General features: G+C 40.6%; 1 protein-coding gene across 1 annotated transcript; it reads right to left on the bottom strand.

Annotated features, from left to right (window-relative positions):
• Positions 1 to 139: 139 nt before the first annotated feature.
• Positions 140 to 25191, bottom strand: LOC136367073 (tropomodulin-3-like). The gene is made up of 10 exons (XM_066328450.1): positions 25141 to 25191; positions 18737 to 18934; positions 17260 to 17416; positions 9773 to 9895; positions 9109 to 9198; positions 8485 to 8615; positions 7437 to 7544; positions 5843 to 5986; positions 5336 to 5480; positions 140 to 3185 (listed from the first exon to the last, which is right to left on the bottom strand). Exons 2-10 carry the CDS (start codon positions 18860 to 18862, stop codon positions 3154 to 3156), a joined length of 1056 nt encoding a protein of 351 aa, XP_066184547.1. The 5' UTR covers positions 18863 to 18934; positions 25141 to 25191; the 3' UTR covers positions 140 to 3153.
• Positions 25192 to 25821: the final 630 nt, after the last annotated feature.

The raw sequence follows: 25821 nt of genomic DNA, 5'->3' as shown, positions 1-25821 counted from the left end.
TGGCGGAGCCGCTCCCGCGCCGTGACGGCCCCGCCCCGTGCTGAGGGAAGCCCGGCCCCCGAGCGCCTCCCCTGCTGCAGACCGAAAGGTGCTGCGACAAACACAAAGGGTTTCAAGTCACTACAAACAAAATCCCGAAGCCACAATGAGAATACAGTACTTTAATCATCCAAAAATAAGTAACTGTTTTACAATCTGACAGCATATAGTGCTGATATGCTAAAATACTCAATACCTGCTTCCCCAATGGAAATTTAAATTGAACACTTGCTCGTTTGTAGCTAACAAACGCAGAATTACTCAAGCTGTGGAGAGAATGAGGCTATTTCTTTAAAATAAAAGTGTAAATAGGTAATTGCTCTGAAATATTGGTTATGTTTCCATGCTTAGCTTGGAACCAACAGAATCAACATACGCGGTCATTTGATTTCTGCATTAAGCCGGAAAAATCATCAGTAAGAAAACAGTATCTCTTTTGGAAGAAAGCCCTTGTGTTTTACGGTAACTGGTAATCAAAGTAATACCACTCCTGCACTCAAAATCAGTGAAGTCGTATGCAGGATCTCACCACACTCGATGGCATTACATCACTGTTTGTTGAGACTGCTGAAGATTCCTGGCTACAGATTGAATTTGTTCATTTATTCCAAAAAGGATACACACTGCAGGCACAAAAAGTGATTGCTGTTAGCTGTTCCATGCACCATGCCAAAGGTCTTCCAATTGCATGATTAAACTCTTTTGGTTGAAAAAAATTTGTTTTCCATGCCCAGCCTGCCAGGTATCTGTCCTGAAAGTCACAAGCAGTCAAATTTTTAGCTGCTGTCTACAGAGCTAAGCCATTTTTTAGGGTCCAATACTATAATTTGTGACAGGACACCTAAGAGCTGCAACTTAAATGGCCCTGCCTTTGATTGGATTATAAATAATTAAACAGCCAAACTTGATTTAGTAAAAACAAGAAAGGGATTTGGGCTATTATTTCCATAATACAGCCTTTCAGTTTTCTCCTTCATTTTCAAGTAGGAGATAATTGCCTAATCTTTTTAGGTAGTGATAAAATAACTCATGATAGAATCCCAATACAACAACAGATTCTGAGAACATGCAGCCCTTCAACAAATGAAGGAAAACATTACAGTCTGTTTTTTGACACAAAATTATTATGGTGCCTAGCAAATAAAAAAAGTACAGCTTTAGGCAACTCAGCACATAACATGCTTTGGCCATGTTTATACAGCAGTGTCTGTCTGTAAAAAGACACTTAACTTGTGACTGTAGGCATATTGTATTACAACTATTCCAAAATTTATTTCAAAATCTAAAAAGTTCTTGAGAATTTACAAAAGTCCAAACCAAAAGAAGCCCTTTTTGTTACTCATCAGAACACTTCTGATGTTGTTGTGAGGTTACAGTAAGTGTAGTCTTTGGTTTTAACTGAATTAATCCTAATTTGGTTTTCAGAGCACTTATTTATTTGTAATTCTAATAAAAGGCTGATTTAGAAATCGGGGAAAAAAGGTTCTTCCACAAGTATACACCAGTTATATACATCCTCACTGAAGGCACTAGAGTTCAAAATTCTCTGTACAGTTGCAGTAAAATTTGAAGCCACCTCCAGAATAAAGTCTGTCTTTAAAGATACAAACCAGTATTTGCAGCAAATTACAACGTGGGTAGAGTGTCAGAGACTTGCTCTGTTTTTATAGTATACACAACCTGATGCAAAAAATCTCAGTCCAGTATGTTTCCTACACAAAAATTCATCTTTGGATGAAAACAGTTGTCAGTTGAATTCTCTGTTGCTGTTAATACAGCTAAGCTGTCCTGTAGAACATTTCTGTGATCTCAAGGCAAACTAATACAAGACAGTCCAAACAGACCTACACCAGAAAGCTTCTAGATTTTCACATTTCAAAGTGTACTGTGATTATGTACAGAAGTTGAAGTGATTCTTGTTGCCTTATTAGTTTGCTCATAGAACTTTAAACACTTTAATAATGACTATGCCCTAGAGATTTGACACTACATATTGGTTAGTTTTTGCATGTCTTAGGTAGTGTTTCAACATCAAGACAGATATAGAATAGAAAAACCCTTTCTTAAAAGCGTTACTTCCTTATAAAAAACTGTTAGATCTGTATGAAATACAAATAGCTTAACGTAATACAACTTAGGTCAGTGGTCTTACAGTTAAGGCTGCTTTTCCTGTACAGTTATGCAGTATTTTAATGATGAATGTCCACTACTTCTAGAGAAATTGATACTTATGAATGTAGATAACAATTTTTAAACAAAGAATATAAACTAAATAACAGCGATGAACACATGAAATCAGTCTAAAAACATATCCAATGTAGATACAGAGAAAGACACAGTTACAGGGTCTTTTACAAAAGACTTTAAAGATTTAGGTGTAACAGAAAAACCCTCATTTTGCAAGGCTATTTTTCCTATTTTTTTCTTTTTCTGCAAGGTTTCCACTTTGGTATTAGTCCCTCTAATCTCTTGGGAGGAGTCCTTAGCCAATTTATTTTTGTTTGGCTTAAAAGGATCTCTTTGAACTGGATCACAGTATCAAGAACTGGTAAAAAACAAAACAGTAGAATTACAAATAACATTGCTATGAAAGATTTCTCTTCAGTGCATATGAACAAAGCTGAACAGCTCTACAGGAGTCCAGCTGCTGGGTGAAGAATTCCTTCTCACTAATGCATTGTTGTCAGGAATAAACACACCCCTCCACGGAAATACACACCCCCAGATTTTCTTACAAACACTTCAGCTGGGTCAGTACCTGCCCAATGATCTTAAAGGTCCCATCCTTTGACTACAGACAATTATACCATTGATTTGCAATTACATTTTTGAATTTTTATGTTTAGAAAGCACAGCCAAAGTCTTGAAATACAACAACAACAAAAAGTTCTTAAAAAAACCCCAATTAAAACCTATGGTACAGAGACTGGCATAGTTACTGTGTCTCCATCCATCCCCAAACCATGCTGCATACCAGCAGATGATTCTATTGCTTTGCTTTAAAAGGAATGGGGTTTCCAGTCTTTTCCCTTCTAACCCAGGTCAATGTAGTCCAAGATTGCCAAAGCCCACGGTGCTGCCCGTGCTGACTCCACAGTTCTGGCATCAGCTTTGCTAATTGTCTCCTTCAACCCTTCTCTTCCGAACTGCAACAAGAGAGAGAAAAAAGAGAAGCTTTGCTATGTTAGCATTTTAACTACTTTTTGTGTTTCTATAACATGAACAGTTACTTTGTCACATGAAGTACCACAAATTAAGGTAGCTACCACATAGCATTAGACAGCATTTTAAACAAATAAACCCAGCTTATCACCTTATTCACAAACAGTTGCAAATACTTCCAAGGAAGTACTTGTGGGAAACATTAATCATCTTATGTCTGATAAGTAGATTTAGCCAGAATTCTTTTTTTACAGTTTTTGCAGTTTTTTAGAGGTGAATTTAATTTACATGGCTTCAAAAGAAACACTGCAAGAGTTTCACAGTATATCTAAGACAATTTATGCACACATAGAGGTTACAATCAACACCCTGAAATCTTCCATTTATTAATAAAAACATTCAGTTGTCAAAAAATGCAAAAGCAATAAAAAGTTGTGAATAAAATAACTAAAAGCTCACATGCCATTAAGATTTGAGAATATGCAATGTGGACTGAATGACTAGAGTTTTCCTCAACATTTGTATTACTTTTGATGTTTTCTTTTCACACTATCAAATTATGTTTTCCTTTTCTGTGCAGACAAAGCAAATGGCACTAAAGGTCTGATAGTACACATAAAGGGCAAAATATAAAGGATTTTGTTTAGAAAAGTTAAGCAAGCACACCTATATAAGAAAGTGAATCTGTTCTCAAATCCACTCAATGGAAGGTAGGTGGCAGAAGTTATTCATATCTGCTTCCATCAAACTGCAAGAACAGATGAAAAGAATTTCCAGCCCTAGACTTCTCCAATCATGCAGTTAAAAGTCACAAACAAAGAACAGGGAAGTCGTACAACACAGTGTGAGCAAGGAAGAAGAAGAAGGTGCAGATTTTTTTTTTGGAAGTAACGTACAAAGATGGAAATGAGAGACTTCGACCATCTCAGTTAGAGTGCTCAATACCCAAGTGGGTATTCAGAGTAACCTTCTCTGTAGCTTCAGGGCTGGAGAGATGAAAAGGTATTTGCAGAAACTTTAACCCGCATACTCCAGACTAAGAAAGCAAAGGAAAATAGGCAAGATGTCAATAGAAGCATAGATTTTGACCAGTCAAGCACTAATAACAGAACTAGTGAGAGGGGAAACCTTAGAAAGCTGTGAGACACCTGAAGCATTATGATAAAAAACCCAACTGGTTTAGAATCTATTTTGAGAAACAGATATGCAGTGTCTGAGTGCCTTTCTTATCTCTCTATGCTCTATTCTAGTTATTCATCCATGTCTTTCAGAGCTGTTCTCCTCTACTTAACCTTTATTCAGAAGGGAAACAGATCTTTAAACTAAATTCCAATTTCCTGTGTCATTCCCTCTAATATATTCCTTAACTACTGCTACTACTGAAATGCCTGGCACCCTTTCACACTGATGGGAGGTCACCATAAAGCACCTAAAACCAAAAAATTTAATTAAATAGAGTTTTAAAATGTAGTTCTATTTGCATAGATGGACATTATTTTGTAGTTGAGTGCTTCAAGTATTTGACATTATTATACAAATGATTTCCGTTCATGTGCTATGTTATTAACCAATTTTCTGTTGATCCATTTAATTAGGATTCTAGATCATGTGCTCCAACAAACCTGACAGCAGCAAATAAAGATGCCACTGCTATCAGCTACTTGTGCATGAACAGAAGCACCAAAGGAGACACTACCCAGTCACAGCCTCTGTACATGACAGTGTGCTCAGTTTCCTTGCTCAAGCAATCCCAGTGACATTGGGATACTGGCACTGAACAGGGCCTCCTACGCTGTTAATTTCAAGTACTGCTTTTAAAGAAGAAATGAATCTTATCTGAATACAACTGAGTGATAAAAACTATTGTTTTCACTCTCTTTGCCATAACTCACATGAAATTTGAATGCTCTTGTTCTAGACTATGTTAAAAATCCTTCGCTCATGTACCTGAACACCCTGCAACAAAACAGAAAATGCCAAGCAACAACAAAAACGTAGGAGTAAAGCACAGGAGAAACCTGAAACTGATCTACTAATCTTGTGCTATCCTGGTTTTGTCAACGGAGAAGGAGAATAACCAGACACTTTAAAGCCTGTGCCACACATCCATTTAGTCAATAATGACAGGTCTTACCCAAATCATTGTTTTTTGTGATAGCTGCAGCTGCCCTGGCTCGAGGTCCCTGTTGTGTGAAATGGTATCCAAATTTGAGGATCTTGTTGTTTTCTTCAAGCATCTTGGCAATTTCTACTTCTGCAGCTGTGCCCAGCTGCTGCCTCTGTTAAAATAAAAGGTACACAAAGACAACAGAGCTTACGTGTGTTCATCCTGAAAGAGATCAAAATACTTTCCCCGTATCAGTCAATAAACACTCAGCTTCATTCTAGTAAATCAAATAGGCAGAAGGTTCTAAAATATGTTTGCACACGTTAAAGCACAAGGAAGCACAGAAATGACCAGGAATAACCTCAGCTGGATGCTTCTCACAATCTTAAGGGCAATTGTTGATGGTGTTAAGATAATTAAACATAAAATATTTGAAGAGTTTATCACAAGCTGTCTTCTAAAAGTATTCAGTCAATTAGGGTTGGCTAGGTTTAGCTATGGTATCACCACTACGACCAGTTGATAATCACTTACCTGATTATCAATTTTGATCTCTGTCAACGTTTCATTGTCTTTCAGTGCATCAACCAACGCCAGAATTCCAACTCCAGTGATGAAGTTTGATTCTATGTTCAAACTTCTTAATTTTGTGTTTACTCTCAGCATATCTGCAAGAGCCTTTGAATATAAGAAAGCATCATTTAACTTCTGAATTTTGCTGCAATGCCTCATGGGACACAGCAATATCCACTTCCATTAATTAGTTCCATGGAAGCAGCAAGTTCTGAGATGCAAGGTGTAACTTTGCAAGCTTTCACTTACTGAGACTGAGATGAGTCTTCAGCCAGGCATTATCTACACTCCCTTTTTAAACAGCATTCAGTCAAGAGAAGGCCTGTCTTTCTCTTGTTACAAACTAAAGAGCTACACAGAATATAAATGGTCTCAAATTAGCATATTGGACCAATTCCATTTTGTAAGCCTTCACAGCACACAATGAGCAATGCAGGCTGCTAAGCAAAGGCCAAAGAAAGGGCATTAGTCAACTGAGAGGAGAATTAGATATGGTTAATTTGTAAACAAGCACCTGACTTTCAAAATGCTTTTGTCTACAGATTTGGTAGGAAGAGGTAAAATTCAAAGCTCTAAGCACAGTACCAGCCTGTAGCTAAAGGCACTTTTATACCTGATGTTACTTCTTAGAAAGAAAGGAAGAAAACTGGGATGGCTAACTGCTGAGTTTACTGTCAGAAAATCTGTACGCTTTGTATTTTTTTTCTACCAAGTCCCTATACCAAAAAAACCCAACAAAACCACACCTGAGAAAAGAAGCCATTATAAATTTTTATTACATGTTTTAGTCCTGCTGAGAAGAAATTTTTTAATTGACCAAAATCCAAAGCTTTCAAATGTTCATTTTTTTCATTTAATGAAGTCTTTCAAACTAGTTTCTTCTTTTCTAATTTGAATTTAAAACAAATGCAAAGGATTGTCCTGGCAAAACAATTAGTTTTGTTTTCTTATCTCTTTATTTGTAATTAAACAAAGTACTGCTTTAATTCAGCATAGAAAAAAAAACAATCTGGCAATAAATTATATTTAAGTTTCAACTGTATCAAGCTAGATACTTCAACTAATATTATGCTTTATATACCATATTTTAAGCCACTCTTTGGTAGCAGGGAGATAGAGAAACAGGTATTTTATAAAACCCTAGTTAATTAAAAAATATTATGGGTGTTTTAAAGTCCTCAAATGTGCTTCTTGTAAACTAATTGTTACTAAACTATTGGCTACTGGAATGAACAGAAGGAACTAAACAAGTAGGAAAGAAAGAAAGAAAGAAAAAAGTGAAGGAGGTTAGCAAAATGAAAAATCAGGGAAAGGGACTGGGAAAAAGAATTCTCCCTCACACATCTGAGGCATTGCTGCATATTAAGTTACTAGTAATCATTTACCAACTTAGATACAAAAAAGGTTTGTTAAGAAAACATACTTTACAGTGCAGCAGAATGGACACATTTTCATACCCGAATATTTAAACTGGATTAAATTCAATCCCTTGCCACTTCCTTTCCATCCTACCTTCCCTTGCACCCCACTTAAAGCTGTTCTCATGAGTACTTACAACAGCAACAGGGTCATTGCTTCGGGTGGCTGCCAGGCTGAAATTCTTCACATGTGTGTTGGTTTCTAAGGCTTTTGCAAATTCTTTCAGCGTTGGAATTGGTATGTTCTTAAATTAAAAATAGCATTTCAGTCTCTTGGGATAGACAAGCTTATCCCCTCACCCCAACTTCTCCCGCTATCTTATTCTCTTTACAGAAAAATGCCCAACAATATTAACAGCCACTGGCCTCCAGCAGTCTCACAGTGAAGACTTACCCTAAGATGCAATGGCTGTAAGAGTCACCAACTCTATAAAGCAATCATTTTTACAGTATAGTAGCAACCAAGCTTAAAAGGAATAATTTTAAGAAATTAATTAGGGTAGCAAATGTCTCAGATTATTGTGTCAGAAACTTTGATCTGTTGCCTTTTTAGGCAGTTATTTTGGCTAGCATTTACCTGTCACACAGTATTCTTAAACCATGGATTTTATTTCCCCCTTTAGTAAGGGGAACAAGCAGCCCTGGCTGCTGGCAAGACTGTCCCTGATTCCTACACTGCAAGTCAGGGGTGCTGCAGTTCTGGTTTCTTTCAAGCAAATATACAAAAGCTTGTCACGTGTAAAAACACAACTGTTACACCTAGGAGCAGAAGGTGCTCTAACTTCCACCAGCCCTTTTGTACAAGAATCAGAAGGATGTCAGGCACAAATATCCCTTTGCTTGCAATACAAACTGAGAGCACATTGCTTCATCAAGGACAAAGGATTCAACAAAGCAGTTAACTCCATGATAATGAACTGCTGGAACTGCTGCCAGCTTGGCAGCAACAGAAATCTGAGCTGGCAGTGAGAAAGTCTAAGACTTTTTAAATACACATTTGGCAAAAGAAACCATGATGGCTTATTGGTTTAGCTGCAGGTTCTGAGCTTATACACACTACAACATTCAGCAGAAAGATTACTGTGCTTAGAATAAGCCTATCATGCTCTCTTAGAGAGTTTTGCGGGTTCAAGTGTCTTCTACTGAGAAAAAGCAGCATATTTACTGCAGCCTTCAGGTAATTACCTTAATGTTATTTAGATTAACTTCAACAAGACGAGAATCATTATCTTTAATCCTCTGCAGTGTCTCCTCCACGTTTGTGGGGTTTGGTGGTTCATCAAAAACAGGCAACATTTTTTCACCTTTTACTATATCTGAAAAGTAAGCCATTTAAATGCAATCAAACGGGTTGCACACATGCATTGTGAATAAATGATACACATACTAAATATTTACTGTACTTAAAGATCATTTCATCAGTCTACATCTCTTCCCCATCAAAGTTAAGTTAAATAAAGTTAAATTCTTTTTCAGAAGTCCTCACAGCCTTTCTGTGTTTTTTCAGAAAGCACATAGGAGTTGAATTACAAACACAAATATAAAACCTAAGAACCAACACACACAATGCATACTTATGCCTGCTTCTTTCACCAAAAAGTGACTTAAATGCAGAGGATACTTTAGTGTACATATATTTTAATTCCACTCTTGCCAGAACTCGATTAGCAACATTATAAGCATACACATTTCCAGACTAAGACTTCTGAGTCTAAAAGGATGTTGGTGCAACAGCAAAACAAGTGAATGCTATAGTAACTGTGTGCAGTACAGAGAATTGATTTTTCTAGCACTTGCGTACACACTTACTTGAGAAGCTGTCTTTGTCAATCCCATTACTGCTTCCTACTACATCACAGAACTGATTGTTTGTTATCAAGTTGGACATTCCCAATATTGCTGAAAAAGAAAAAAATAGTTTTTACCCTTCCTGATGAATTCAGCTCAGATGTAGAGTTCCTTTAAATAACAAAACCTGATATTTGTACAATAGTACAAAAAGCCATTCAATATCTTAATATTTTGAAAAATGTAGGGAAAAAAATTATTTATAGACATTTTAGTTGACTTTCACATCTTAGAAAGTTCTGACCTCACCAGGTTCAAGCACCAACTTTAAAAAGTGCAACTCAATCACAGAATGAAGATTTAGGAATACAGGCACATTCAAACATATTGATATGCATAAGAAAAAGCAGTCACATACACATCAAAAGCCAGCCAGTCAGAGGAATGGATTAAAGGTTTTGAGTTTGAAAATCAGGTATCTTTTGCCAGCCAAAATAATTAACTTCTTCACAAATCATCACAAATCAACAAAGGTGAAATGCTTCAAGCAAACTGGCAAACAACATTATCTAGTTTCTATCACAACTACAACATCCTGTAGTCAAATCAATACACCACCACATTAATTATACATCTTTCTAGCCTAAATATGTACCAGCCCATTCATCCTTCAAAAAAGCCTCACCTGCAAGGTCACCTAATTCTGTGTCTGTGGCACTGGTCAAGGCTTCCTCCAGTTCTGGATCAAGAGAGAATTTTTCTTCTGTGAAAGACTGTACAGGCTTTTGCTTGGGGATAAATATTTTCCCTGGAGTAAACAAAATGGAAAGTTGTTACTTTGTATTATATGTTACTTTGTATTATATAGCTACTTATCTTTCAAATACTATGTACTTAAAGAATACATATTACATTTAATGAATACAAAGAGAACCACAGACAACATAAAAGGTTCTTCTGTTGTTGCAAGCCAGAGATGAGAAAAGAGCATAAACAGGAATAAATTTTCAAGAGTCCAGATCATTATTCCAACTTATTTGTTTCTCCTAAGGATTAGAAAGTAAAATATAAACCTCCATTATACGTTTTGAACAGTGTAGAAAGACTGTGAGAAAGATTTAGTATCACTAAAGAATGCTGAGTTTCCTCTCAGGGGAAAAAGGGAGCCAGGCAGAACTGTAACGTGAATGTGCCAGAGAAAGAATATCACAAAGTTATCTGAAATCACACACCTGACTATTCACTGGAATTTTTACACCATACATGATATTTCTGATTTCAGATGTTAATCTCAGTTCTGAAGCAAGAAACCAAAGGTGCTTGGGGAAACCATGGTTTGTGAACAGCACAAAACATGGTAATGGATTTCTCGGCCAGTGACACTGTTTTCTAAAATGATACTTAGAAAGGTCATCGAAGATTCAATGGCAAAAGAACCAAGAGTAATATTACATTAGGCACCAACTTTTTAGTTATTACAGGCAGGTAATGGGAAAACTTATTTTAGAAGACATGAATTAGGTAGAGGTCTGTGTAAATACCATAACTCCTTGCATACACCTTTACCTGGAAAGTTAGGGTAGGAAATCGGAATATGAGACAGCCTTTCTAACAGTTCAGCTGTGAATGGTTTAGAACTGGTCCTTCAAACAAAGAAGTCTTCCACTGGGTAAGAGCCAGGACAGGTAAGGAGTGCTTAGGTTCAGGACAAATTAACATGGCAAACAAAAGCTCTCATACTGATGCAATTGAGAGAAACCGCTTGCAATGACACAACTGTGAATCAAATCTTAGCAGCTATTTAAAGTTCAAGTTTTTCAAACTTTCCAAGCTGCCTGAGCTATCAGTAGAAAGAGCAATGGGAAAGGAGTTCCAACTTCCTTTTGTTATTTCCTGGTGTAGGAAGTGGTGTTGATAATCATCCTATGAAATGTCAGTCCTAATTCTGGAGCCCACTCTCTGCCATATCCATAGCTATAAAAAGTATTTTCACAGAGGAATCATTTTCACCCCAAAGTCCCAGTTACTGTGATAGTAGGTGGAGTTTAGCATCACTAAACACAAACTCATGTATTCCAGATCTTCTCTAGATTACAGTAGTTTGTGTCATTTTCCTTTAAAAGGAAGTTAGTGCATTCCCACTAGTACAGAGAAGCACATCAGGTTTTTCTCTGACAACACAGTCTGATGACCAAGAGCTGTTGCTAGCAACATGGTATTTTTGTTCCTGGGTTGCTATCTCTTTGGAAACTTGTATAAATGGTCATTATCCATATTTAGAAGCAGAAAATAATCCTCCTTACATAACTGTATTGATTCCAAACAGTAATTAAGTGCAGCTGACATGCATTACCACCCATACCTCAGCTTTGATGGACAGCGCAAAACAAACTGCAGGTGATTCAGGATTAAAAGAAAACCTTCAGAAACTGAAGGCTTATGTAGCAATTGTTTCAAGTTGTTTTGATATAAATGATGGAATACATTTCTATCATTTTATTCTACCAGCATCACCTACTGGGGAAAGATTAACTTTTAACTTAAACTGTAATTTATAGAAGAGACCCAAGAATGTTTGATAAGCTTTTCATTAATCCGTGAAACACTCTGAGCAGCCCACACATGATGTGAAACCTTTCAGCAGCTAGGTTTGTGTTACTTTCCCTCAGTAATACGGGCTGGTAAAAAGGTGAGAATTTTGGAGTACAAGGAAGGAGGACAGTGGGATTCAAGCAACCAAGCCTTTGTTCAGCCATCCTATTTGAAGCATCAGTGGGGCAGGAATAGACCAAGAAAAAGTAATTGATTGCAATTAAAAGCAATTTGGCAAAAAATTAACCTAGTTCAGCCTTCGGTCTAGTTCATCCCACAGTGCTCACAAAAAAGAACTACTTTTCCTGATGCTGCTTTTCAGGAATTCTTAAATTTATTGGTTAGAGATGTCTGGTTCAAATATCTGCTTCCTAAGAGTAATACTAAACTTATCCATACAAGCCTGACTCTTCAGAAAAGCTAGAGAGAGTGAGAAGTATAATCAGTTTTTAATACAGCAAAAATGTTAAAAGCCACTGCCCTCCAGAAATGTTTGCTGTAGCCAACTCTGGTCACGTGAGCTGGGTCAGGAGCAGTATTTGTTACAGAACAAGTCACACCCTTGTGTACATAATTTCTCATTCACTGGCTTCATCTCACCCGAGACTAGAAATCAGAGGTCTACAATGCACATACAAAAGTAGGTCCTTCCCCACTCCTAGCAAGGAATTTACTTCCAGAAGGGTAAGACCCCTATGTCTCTGGGGACAGTGATCTCACTCAAGGCCTGCTGCCAATACAGTTCAGCAAGTCCCTTCCCCTTTCCTAATGCAAGCTTTAAATAAAACCAAAAACCACTACACATCTGCACGGTTTGCCTGGCCCCCAAGTGGAACATTTCCAAATAGCAGGGATTTGATTACATGAAGGAACATGACAGCTCCTATTCAGCCAGCCAAGATACTGCAAAGATTCGGCAATATAACATGAAGAGGCAAATTTCAGGGATATTCACATCATTTTTGTAATAATTATATAGGCAGGTGTTCCATGCCTTTAAGCTAACATGTTAGATGATGCACATCCAGGATTAAGTCACAGGCCTCTGCCACAGAATGAACTTTCAGTTCCAAGTTCCACACAATGGTATTGCTCTATAGGCAGTTACATTGGATGGTGTTTATTGAAGTGTCCTGGGCATTTCCCACACAGATTCACAGTACTTTAGGTGGGACTCAGCAGCTTGCAGAAATCAGGTCTGTTCAGTGGGGCCATGCCCTGGACATTGCTCGTACTATTCTCACACACCCCACACTAACAGGCAGCAGGCAGCCACACCTTGCACACCAGAAGAAAGTCTAAAATCCACTTTGGGGTAGTCCATTTGGGGAAACAAATCAAGTGCTACCTGAGAACAACTGAATACAAGCTTTTCTCATCACTGACTACATGAAGAAAAGCAAGAAACATCTGATGTACTCCTCACATCTTATGTTCCCTAACCTTTCCTTAGTTCAGAAATTTATATAATCCACACTTCATCAATCACCAGTTCTTACCATGTAACAGACTTAGGTTTATCAATTCACTTGTAAGCACAATTTTATTCTAATGTTTTTAATTCAACTTACAAGCAAGTTCCTCAATGTCTTAGTGCAGAAGCAGAGCTGTTATCTGCTATCTGATTACAGGCCACATAGCAGTGAATCAGAAAACTGTTTTACATTAAGGCTGGAGTATCACATGTTATTTTGTTCTAGTACTCTTGTATGGAGAATATCAATTTGACAAGCTGTTTCTGCAAAGCTCCTACAGGATATTAGCTTCACTTCACAACATGTAACACACTTCCTTTAAAGACTTTAAAGGGATTCAATGGCAAACAGAGAACACAGCATCCCAAATCCTGCTGCAACAGAAGGCAATGGTGATCCTGAGCAACAACTGAGCAGGGTGCCAACAAAAGAGCTTTAGCCAGGTGGCTACAGTTTCAGTCTGTTTTCTGGGTGACAGAGAAGGGGAGAGACCAAATGAAGCCTAAAGCAGAAGTTACATGAAAATCTACTCAGAACAAACACACCCCAGCAGAAAGGCAAAGGGAAGAGAAAGCCACAGTTCAGTTAGGAGAGTGCAAAGGCTAGAAATGCAAAGCTTAGTTTACATAATACTTTGCTTGCACTATACAGCACAAAGTACGTTACTATCTCAGATACGTTTTTATCTCAGCTGCAATAATTCTCTTCTTCTGCTGTTCCAAGAGAAGGGAGAAGGAGGAGGAGCACTGGTCAGATTTGGCCAGATGAGTGAACACACTTGAGGGCAACAGCCTTTAGTGCTGAAGCCTTGCTTTACTGTTTGGATGAGAGCTCCTTTCCCTTGCAGTACACCCTGTAAAATCTTTATGACACACTTACGTACACACATGGAGACAAAGCTGGTTTTGTTGCAATTATTACCACACTGGTCTCATGAATCTCTTGAACAATGGTTTACTGTATGGTTCAACACTTAATTGGAACAGAATGTGACTTAAATCACATTTTAAAACTAAGTTAAGTTTTTAAGGATGCTTTTAGAAACAATATCAAGGCACTGGGAAAATGGAATAGAGTATAATTTAGGGATTAAACTTCAAAATTCTTTAACACTGTTCATTTCACCAGAGCAGGACACTTTACATTATTTGAGATCTTCCACATGCCATAGCACAAAACAAAAGAGGTTGCAAAGACCTGGAGAAATCACACCATCTATCACTGAAAGAGAAGCAGCATTATTTTAATAACATGTTACCCCCAAGTCAGGTATTTGTGCCATCTGGAAGACAATATTTTCCTTCACACTCTAGCAGGAAAACAAGGTTACCAGAATCAGTAGCAAGACAGGATATTTAAAATTAACCTAGGGTAAGCTTCTTTGATAAATCGGCAGACCAAATCACCATGCAGGACATCAGTTCTACTAAAATAGAAAAAGGAGAGAGAAAGGTAGATTTTACTCTTCTTGCTCCATGAAATTAATAATTGGAACAAGTTAGAGCAACAAGACCAGCCAGGGACACAAATATTTTAGCAAATTCTGACCCAAAACCACCAACTGCAGCTCCGATCCATCTCTCTCCTCTTAAAAAACCTCTAGAACTGAAGGTTATATTTGTCACCTTTCTCCTAAATTAACAGGAGAATTAAGGAAGATTTTCACCTACCCTTATGCCACAACTTGCTAGAATTTCTCCATAACATGTATTTCTAGATGAAGTGAAAAATTATAACCCAGCTTAGTTGTCTGTTGGTCTATTTTAATATTAACAAAAATCATCTTAGGATACAAGCCCCCTATAGAAAAATAACAGCCTACAAGTATTAAGTTGTGCCCTATGCCCTTTCCAAGTTCTCCATCTGGATAAATACAATGATTTCTTGATTTAAAAGATGAGGCTATTTACATTTGCCATTTTTGTACAGAATGGCAACAAATGTGGCAGCAAGTCAAAGTTGAACCATAATACTTTCATGAGGGGAAAGAAAAGGTTATCCCTCACCTACTACAACATGAGCTTGAACTTCTTGCCTCCTGCCCACTCAACAGTGCATCAATTTGGATACTAAACAATTATTTACACATTTTTAATTTTAATGAAAGTAATATAAATTTCATTTTTCATATTATTTTCTCTTCTCCTACAGCACTAAAAAAATGACAGAAGTTACTAAATGTCAACTTATTTTACGAGATACAGGAAATTTTACAAACTACACTGGTATGACTCATTGCAACATGCAGACAGACGCTTTAGTAATACTTTACTACATAAAGGAAATGACATTTGATCTTTCTTAACCAAGCTCTGCGTTACAGCTGGACCCTTCTGTTTCTCTACAAGATTCTCACAGATTTTATCTACCCAAGCAAATATTTTATGTGAGCATTAGAGTAAGCTGACTTTAGAGAGCCATCTATGTGAAAGAAGCACATAGCAGATGATGTGGTATTAGAGGACATCCTCCTTGCCCAGCTCACTCCCTGAGGGAGCAGTGCACAGGATACAAGGGATTCCCTGTCACCAGTGAGCCCCAAATATACCAAACTCAATCACACTTAACCATCAGTCTGTCTCCAAAACAGACTGGTAAATGGGCCAGGAGAGCAGCAGAAGCCAAGTGCAGCCAAACACAACATGAACAGGTACTTGGCAGCAGCAGATGTATCCATGAAGGCACTGCTGCTATGGGTGCCTCTGCCTTCTACAGTCAATACATTGCGTTGTCCTGACCTGGAACTCCTACAGGTTCAGCCACCAAACCCTGTTCTCCTGCCAGCAAAGGAGTGTCACAGTTACCTCTCAACACAAAGGGAGTTAACTACAAAACATAGCACGAGGCACTCCACGAAGGAAGTCCATCATACACAGTGCAGCACTCTGTAAAGTCACAATCTCTCTTTTACTTTATGAAAGGAAAAGGAGGCACCAGCATTGCCTGGTAAAGCCATCTGGCACAGGCAGAGAAAATGCAAATACCCCCATCAAAATTTTCACCAAACGTACTTCACAATTATACACACAAACTCAGCGGACTCAATTCTGAAACAGCAGTGATTCACACCAGATAGTTAGATAGAATTAAAGGGTTTCAAACCCATAAGAAAAGAAAGGCCTGGTCATCCTGAGCAGCTGGAATACAACTGAGGAAACAATTTACTGAAGTATTAGTGCAGCAGATCTGTCCTGCTGCAGGGGAAGGTTGACATGAGCCAGGACTCACGAACAGAGCTCAAACACTGTGGTGACAGCTAAAAGCCTGCTCCTACACATATGTGCCCTCCACAGGTGTAGGAGTGTCTGTGCCTACCAACAGTGCTTTGTGAGACACAATGAATTTGGCAACTTCTGTTCTGGGTGGGAAAAAGAAAACATAAGCTGTTCTTACAATATTTAAGAAGCACACTCTTTTTCAATTTTCTTCTGAAAACGAAAATGCTTCCCATCAAGTCAATGAAAATACCAGACCCCCCAAAAAATTTAAAATCCCAGGCTCTAATAACATGTCCATGGTTTTCAGACCACAAACCACTGCCAGGTTGCAAAACTTGTGATGATAACTATATAATTAGTTAGGAGTAACTGCAATCTTATTAAATCTTTCAGTAAGGATGCTAGAAAAACACCATGACTGCATACACCACTTGTCTGGCCTTGTCAGCCTACATCATCTTGGAACATTACTGTCTACCACAACATCATTCAGCTGCTATTTCTCTAACCCAACACAGTGTTACAAAGGTTGCTGTCTGCATTCAGCACACGGCATAAGCCACAGGCACAATGACAGCATTTGTTATTATTTACATAAATCAGAGTTAGCTCTTACTTTGAGGATACCATGCCCATCAGAACTTCGTAATCTATGATAAAATCTCTTGAGTCTTATTTCCTTCCTGTGCTACACACAGAAAGCACACCAGTGGCACAAACGTCTGAACAGGAAGCCTCCTGGCCCTGCACAGCAGCAGCCATTTGGAAATGCTGCGAGTTAAAAGCATTACAGCTGCCAGTGCTTCAATCAAGTTTGGTTCACGGTAGTTCTGGCTCATCCACTTCAGAGGTTTCACAAGCACTTACACGGGAGAGGGTGGTGTTACCTTTCTTTTCCCTGGTAAAAGGCACATAGTCCTCCCTGTCCTTGTACTCCAGCGCCTGCTTCTCCAGGTAGGCCAGGAGCCGTTCCCTGTCGAAGGGGCCCGAGGCCTTCTTGGCAGTCTGGTCCTTCTGCCGGAAGCCTGCAGGCAGCAGCGCGTTCTGCAAAGCAAATGGAGCACAGAACAGCTCAGAAAAGCCGGAGGAGCACCTGCTTAGCTTCGTTTTCCTCTTCCTTCTCCCCCTCTGCAAGGTTCAGCCTTGATACATGATCTTCTGTAGACAATCTTTGATCCCCTGCCAACTTCCTTTTTTTGGGGCAGAGAAGGACACGAGGTAATAATGAAAACACAGCACACTGCACTTTCAGAACCAATTCCTTAACTACAATAACTCCCAGCACTCAACTTGCCAGTTACTTTGCATTTCTTTGCTAGAATCAGCACTGTTTAAATGAGCAGCGCTAAATGAAACTCATCTCTTTGCAGTTTAGACATTTAGCAAGAGACTATTTCCTCTGTCACTTACATCCATGTTAAATAAGACAACTGACTCTAATATTATTTTAACACAGAGTATTTCTGGTTTTGACCTAACTCAAGGTGGGATGTTTGTTTAACAACATCAACATATTTCAACTAAAGAGAGAAAAATAAGGACATCAGTACAGAATGACCAGAGTTTTGCCTGCCATAAAAGACAACCAGTCCCTTTTGCCAGTTCTCCTCTGTTAAAATATCCATAAAGTCAAAGGCATTTAAAATATCAGTAATATCTTGCAGTGCAACTAAACAGGTAATCATAATATTCTGAACCAATCCCTGAACATCAAGATTAAACTAATCCTGGTTTTACTAAAGAACCTGAGGTGAAAACACAAGCCTTGGAGTCTAACATTAGCTCCAATATCTGTAGAGGACAACGCAGCTCTTTGTAGCAGAAAGCTGTAATATTCTTTATTCAATACCCCATGCTGACATAATCATTCAGGAGCTTAGCAATCATTTGCCTTCTCTTCACAAAGTCATCATAAGGACAGGAACAGATATAAGCTACCAGATACAGGACCAGGAGTCATTAGGAGAGGTTGGCACCCTCCCACTCCTGTCAAACTCCACAGCAGAAATAATAAAACAAACATGCATGCAAAAGGGTTGTTTACCAGACAGCACTGGAAACAGAAAGTTAAACAGGCCTTTCTAAATAAACTTTCTTTTCAAGAACATGAACAACAGCAATTCTTATTTATAAATAAATGCCAGAAAGCTCCTCCCAATATCCTTTCTTATGTTCTCCTTTACTGCAGTTGTGTCCACCTTGCAAACAAGAAATAAGCATTATATACACATATGTATCTGTGAGATCTTCAGCAGGCTACAAAAAAAATCTCTGCCCAAAAGTATATTGTGCAAAGCCTCAATTTATTTTAGACCAGAAATGGAACAAATGAAAAAAAGAAAACTTCTCTTGACCAATACCTACCTCGGGGTCAAGATCATCCAAAACAGTTTCCAGTTGTTTCAGTTCTTCTTCCGAAAGTTTGCCAAGAATTTCATCCTCATCGAGATCTTTGTACTTGTCCAAATCCTTTCGAAATGGGAGCGTCATGACTTGGGCAGTAGCAAGTTGCTCAAACACTCCAAAACCCAAGTCTTAACTCTTATCCAAATCTATGAAAAACTTTCAAAAAGAAATAAGCAGAGTTAAGGCAAATATCCCAATCACAAAGCATCCTTAGCCTCTGTGTACATCTGTGAAAGGAAAGCTTTGTCACCCAGTATTGATATCTGTTATTCTACAGCTGACAAGGAGCACCTGGAAGCTGTTTCTTCACTGTCCCATCATGCCCTTGTCCATCAGTAATTAAGCTATATGTAATTAAGCTATATCTATTTTCATACCAAAGTCAGTACCCAGTCCTCTTGACAAGAACTCCAAAGCCATATTTCCCACAAAGCAGGGCAGGTTCTAGGGCAGGACGGAAGAGATCCTACTATTGATGAGTTCAGTTAAATGCCTTAGTTTTTTACACATAATGAAGCCAAAAGAAGAGTTAAGATTCTCCACATTTATTGTTGCTACAGCAGTTCAAGGCCACTTAAGGATAACTTCACTATAAACAAGGTAATTGGTTATTACTGACTCATATCCCTGCATATTACCTACAGAGGAAACAAAGGAAGTTTGCCTCCGAGTTAATTATAGCACTACCATCGAAGCAACATTCTGTTCTGTCCAAGGAAAATTACAATAGCTTGATGAAAAGCATAGGAAATACAGCTCCTAAATGACAGCAATCCAGTCAATCCTACTATCATAAAAATTTAAAATTAAAAATAAAGAATAAACTGTGTGACTGATCATTAAATATTATATTTAGAGGAAACCATGGTCTTTCAAAGTATACAGTCTATATAGCACTTCTCACAGAAAAGGAGAGTACAGGGAATGTTTTTTCTAACACCCACAATTTTTGAGCATTTGTCTTGGAAAAAACCAGTTAATCACAGCAGTGTTCAAGCAGACAAGTTGTTTCCTCTCATTTTTCTGAAAGAAGTTCTAGGACTCTTATTCAGCCAAATTCTTGCTTTACCACACAGACAAAAAATAGGTAATTGTGATGACTTTGTAAGTAAGTAAAAGTCCATAACCTGTTTGGGAATCAAAAGCTAAATATATACATTCCTTTTCATTAGTCTCCTTAAACCCTTTTCTTGGCTCTATAGAAATACTCAACACAGACCAGACACACAGTGTGTGTCTTTTTCTCCAGTAGCCCCTATTCAATGACAGATGCTCACACCATAAATACAACTGCATTACTTCAAATTCACACTTACACTGTCCTTCAAAACCAGATCAATTTAGTCACTACCTCTTAAGCAGCAGGAAAAGGCAGGCTGTATATACATACATGCTATACCATGCACACAGGATTCCTCCACCTCAGTTGTTTACATGCAGAAAGGTCTCCCTGGCTGCCAGAGTTATATATGGTGACATTTTAATTCAGAGACACTGAACAGACATGAGCACACAGAGGTCCACACCATTCAGCCAAGTGTACCTATAAAATTATTCCAGTTTTAACAATTGCCTTTGCAAGAACGGTGAATTTCCAGGTCCCATCAACATCTACACCTGAATAAGGAATATATTCCACTATTTTCAGGATGTCTGCTTTTAAAAAAGTATTGCTGATATAAATACCAGAGCTTTACTGTGAACTACAGTTGATGCTGATGGGACTGAAGCTGACCCTTGCAAAGTTCTCTCAAACAAGGAGGAATTCTCATTTTTGTGGTAAATTACATTGAAAGAACTCTGCCTTCCTCTGAACTAAACCAAATCATGCTGGAAGAGGCCCAGCCTTTTGCAAGAGGCTACAGAGCTAAGGACATCCAAGTTATTGGCTGCAGAAAATGCAGAGGGTAGCACACCTATGTTTTCCTAAGTTCCAAAAGTAATTAAAGGAGTGCCTCTGCAGCCTAGAGAGCCGACTCCTACAGTTTTCATAGTCTGGTAGTATTTGTTTCTCCAGGTGCAAGCAGCTGATGGACAATTAGCTGATGCCACACAATCTGCATGTGAACTTCTCATTACTGGAGCCTTAATGCTCTGCCCTTCCTTACAGTTCAAGCCATTACACAGGATCACAGGAGAAAAACATTTCCTGCAGCTGATTACACATTGCTCTTTGTGACCAGGCCGCGCCATCCGAGCCCTACATCAAGACACTGGTATTTACCACATTTCTGCATGTCCATTTGCATTCAAATATTAAAAGGTGTCGTTTTAACAGATAATTATAAGGAGCAGAATGGTTAGCAAGCTGCAAAATAATGCTGCCCTTACTCTGAAAGAGAGCAGTACTGCATAACCATACATTATCTTCACGTAGGCTATATTTCCTCTCCATTAATTGTCACATAAAGCTGTCATCCAGAATTAATTACTTTTTATTTACTGCATTGGGATGTTTCATATTGGAAAACTACTCATCCTTTGTAATACATTAATTAATTTTCAGGTCACAGCCCTTAGTTTTACTTATTTGTATATGACCAAAGAAGTCATGTCAAATCCTCAGGTATAGTGTTTACACACACACACACACACACACACACAAAAGTGAAAAATAAAGCAGCGGAATAAAAAAAGCCTCAGTTTCTACAACTGAGGCTTCACTTCAGCAAGAACAGAATCACAGGTGGCCTGCCAAATACAAATTTAAAGAGTTTTGGACATACTTTCTAATTCCTATCAGGGCCTTTTTTTTAAATCTAATATGAAAGCATCCTTAATGTGAGACACCTTTAAAATGCATGATGGTAGCACTGGCTGGCACATCACACCGAGATTGCCTGGCAACGACTCTCAGAAACATTCCCTACAAAACAAAACACAGCATATACTACACTTGCATACAACATGCTAAAAATCAGGTTTTAAAACATAGTGTCAGGAATTCTCATTGCCTAAAAAGGGCATAAAGGCCAGCTGAAGGCCTAATCTAATCAAACAAGCCTTTCACCTCCCATTAAACACACTGACTGCTCTATTTGCTTTCCATCACTCGCTGCAGCAGTTCAGCATAGAGACACATGCATAACAAACTACAAGCTTTTAGAAGGAGCAGTTATTTGGCCTGTGAATATTTGTGGTATATTTTATGTATATATATATGTGTGTGTATGCGTGTATATGTGTGATCTTACTGCAAAGTCATGAGCTAAACTGTAACCATCAATTTTGGCTTTGCAAATACTTTGCTCTTTTTTCATGAGCAGAGCTAGTTTACTTCCAAGTATCCTTCTTAGCTTTATCATGAAAACACTGCATAAAAGTCCAAAGAGCTAATCTTCTTTTTCACATATATAACTGTAACATAAAGTTCTTCACTCCAGCAACTTTCAGTCACATAAGAAACCTTTAGAGAAATGGAAAGAAAGCCATCACTTCCAGTCCATCCAATGTCAATTCTCTGTTAAGCAGAAGAGAAGCTGAAAAATCAGAAATGAAGAAATTCTGCTGGACATCACAGAGAAAAAAAAGTCCTATCATTATTCCCTCTATCTGGGAAATCAATGAAGAACTAAAATGAGAAAACAGCAGTAACTTTACTTTATGCCATTTTATAATTACCTGAATAATCACTTGAAAGACTGTCAAGCAGCTTTCACACACCTCTTATCCACAAGTCAAAATATTTTTCTCCCCTTCTCTCTGAAAGTATATTTTTAAATATCAAAAGATTCTAAAAATAGCAAGCTACCAATTATCTTTCAAAAACTCCACCCCTTACCCCCCCTGAAATTGTTATATTCAAGAACACAATTTCTTGGGACCCAAACAGGAGAAACTCTTTAGATATAACTGCCCACAGGAAACGACAGTGCTGTTAAAGTCCACTGTAAATGGCTTCCGTGACTCGGATTTTAAAATAGCAGCAACATCATGAAAAACAAACTCAGCTGGCTTTGGCCAGCACATTCAGAGAGTTCACTTTAATCTCGTTTGCTCCTTGCCAGCCTCCTTCCCCCCAGCCTCTGGGTGAACCCTGTGGAGCAGGGGGGTCTGCAGGGCTGTCAGCATTCCTGCTCCACTCAGGGCCCAGACCCTCCCAGCTGCTTGGAGGAGCCTAAAATGAGCATTTCCCCAGGGAACCCCTAGGATGGCAACAATTCTATTTTCCAGTGTGCGAGATCATACAGAACTGTTTATGAAGAATGTGCTGCACTTGAAAGAGCTATCTTTACTTACCAAAGCAAGGAGAAAAATGAGTAAATATAAATATTACCATAATCCCAGCAGGTTCCTAAGGATATTTTTGTAATGCCTTATAAGTCTGCTGAACAGCCCGATGCTGCCTTTCTTAGCAGAAAGCTTTTAGAAACCTACCTGAGGCTTCCAAACCCCCAACCTGGGGTAGGGCACAGGATCCGGGCTGTCCTGCCCCGAGAACGAGCAGACATCCCCCAGCCCAGAGGCTCATGGAGCCAGCAGGTGGCAGCTCGTCTTTGCCTACACTTCTCATCAGGGTAAACTGTGTTTTCCAGGCAGGAAGACACAACTATTCTGGGCGGTTTTCCTAGAAAAGCAAGCCCAAGGCTTCATTCTGTTCAAAGAGACAGACACTAAGCTTTATACATAGCAAACTGAGCTTCTCTAACTTCACATTTGTCCACACAGTGACCCAGGGAGTGGAGGGGGACAGGTGATTACTGCAGAGTAACTACGCAGACCATGAAGATGCTCCCATAATGAAGGAAATGTGAACACATCTGTGTTTCCAGTTCCTGCAAGTTCCTCCTCTGCAATCAGAGGGCACCTGCAACCAAAGCCCACTTTGCTCTTCCATATATCCTGTGTACAATGACACAGAACTGGGACACAGCTTTCTTGGAGACAGGGTGCTCCCAATGATGGCTAAGCTGCCAAGTTAGCATTGTCCCATAAAAACTTAGTCCTGTGTGTTTGTCCCTGAAAACTGGTCACTCACATGGCAGTGCTAGATGGACACACCCAGTCAGGCATTGGCAGGGGTGACAGGCCAGGAACCCCAAAGCCAGGGCTTGGCAAGCTGCACAGGGAATGCCAGTGGCAGCAGCTCAGCACACCCATGACACTTCCAGGCATGCTCACCAAACTTGCTGCAGGGCACGTGTTACGATCTCAAATAAATACAAGGCTGGGATAAGATAAAAATCCCAGGTGCCCTGAGAAGTTCTTCTGTCAGGAGTCTGCAGTCCAGCTGTCCGTTCTCTCTCCCAACCTGCATGAAGTTACAGACTGGCCAGGATGAGGGATGTTTAGGCATAATTTTTTTCAGACAATACCTGGATGTTTTTCGCTAAAAACCTGTTGCCAATTAATATACAGTATCTGCTCCTGGAGGAACTGCCTGCTGGTGTTTTAGTCAAAAAGAAACATCGGATGTAAGCTACCTGAACGTTTATTGAAACATTCAGTTATCTTTTATCCATTGCAGAAAAGTGGCAAAATTTACAAGCCTGGAACGGAACAGCAGAAGAAATTTAATTCATTCCATTATTTCAGGAAAACTTCTGAGTACAAGTCCGTTTCAAGTCCACCCCTACATCACTGGCTGCCTTTCAAGCTCTCTACACCTGACACCGCAGCCAAGCTTTAGTTATGAGGATTGATCCAATACATTACAGCAAATTTACAGCACACGGCAACCTCCCTAAAACGCCACTTATTTCAACACACCTTGCGCCTACCCGCAGAGCGCCAGGCTCTCGGAACGGGCCCCCGGAAGCTCCGTGCGCAGCTCCCGGGACAAGCCCCGTGCAGGGGCGAACGGGAGGCTCCGGGAGCTGCCGGGCCCGCTGTCGGTGCACGGAGCGCACCCCGCCCCGGAAAGGCATCCCTCCGTCACCGACTGCGGGGACCCGAGCGCTCCGTGAGCCGCGGAAAACACATGCAGGAAACTGAAAGAATTGCGGGCACCGACTTGGCTCTACAGGCGAAGTTTCCGAAGTCTCCGTTCCGGGGATTCGCAGCAGAGCGGGGCGCGAACACCCAACCCTGCCCCGCCGCTGGGCGCGCTCCGCAGCCCGCGGCCCCTCAGCCCCTCAGCCCCTCAGCCCCGCCGCACGGCAGGCTGCCCAGGCAGGGGCCCGCTGTCGGGCCCACCGCCGCCCCGGCCCGACCTCCCCGCCGCCCAGCACCAGCGGGGCTCCGGGCCCCCCGTGAGCCGCCGGGGTCCGGCCGGGTGGGCGTCAACCCAGCCCCGTCCTCCTCCTCCCGCCGGGCTCCCGCCGAGCCATGGCGGGGGGTGGGAGGCTGTGCCCGCCCGGGCCCGGCCCGGCTCCGCCCGGCCCCCCACTCCCGTCCCGGCGCGCCGCAGCCGCTCCCCTCACCCGGGCGACCGCCGGTCCCCGCTCGCCCAGCCCGACCAGCAGCGCCGCGCCTGCGCATGCGCCCCGCGCACGCCGGGAGCCACGGACCCGCCCGGGCGCAGGCGCCGACGAGGGCGGGGCCCGGGGAGCGGCGGGGCCTGGGGCGGGCTGGTTCCGCTCCCTGTGCTGATCCCTGTCCTGGTCTCTGTCCTGGTCTCTGTCCTGGTCCCTGTCCCTGCCCCCGTCCCGGTCCGAGTCCCGGCCCAGGTCCTGGCCATGGAGGTGCTGAAGGCCAGGTTGGATGGGGCTATGAGCAGCCTGGGCTGTGCAAGGTGCCCCTGTCCGGCAGGGCGTTGATGGAGGTGATCTGCAGGGTCCCTTCTGCGCCAAGCCGTGCCTGTGGTGTGTGTGGCAGCCGCTCCCCAGGGCACACCGCCTGTGTGCTGCCAGCGGGGGAAAGCCCCGCGGCCGCCCAGCTCAGGGCTGTTTTCGGCGCTCCACGGCCTTCTAGATCTCTTGTAGATTCTTTCTTCCTTTGGCCCATTCAGGCTCCTCGTCTTCACCTCTGCCCACATTCCGTTTCTTCTCTGTTCCAAACGTGCAGCTTCCCCCTCTGGGCTGTCAGACGGGTCACCGCGCTGAGGAGTGCAGTGCCCTGTCACTCCCTGGCACACAAAGGGAGCAATTACGGGGACACAGCGG

The sequence above is a fragment of the Sylvia atricapilla genome, chromosome 13 (assembly GCF_009819655.1).
Source record: "Sylvia atricapilla isolate bSylAtr1 chromosome 13, bSylAtr1.pri, whole genome shotgun sequence".
Taxonomy (NCBI): Eukaryota; Metazoa; Chordata; class Aves; order Passeriformes; family Sylviidae; genus Sylvia; species Sylvia atricapilla.
This window is presented reverse-complemented; position numbering and strand designations above follow the sequence as displayed.

Coding starts and splice junctions, on each gene's coding strand:
- LOC136367073 (XM_066328450.1), bottom strand. CDS start 18,862: ATGACGCTCCCATTTCGAAAGGATTTGGACAAGTACAAAGATCTCGAT. Junction 9,896..17,259: donor TTTTACCAGGGAAAAGAAAG/GTAACACCACCC, acceptor TGTTTACTCCAG/GGAAAATATTTATCCCCAAG. Junction 5,987..7,436: donor GCAATGACCCTGTTGCTGTT/GTAAGTACTCAT, acceptor TTATATTCAAAG/GCTCTTGCAGATATGCTGAG.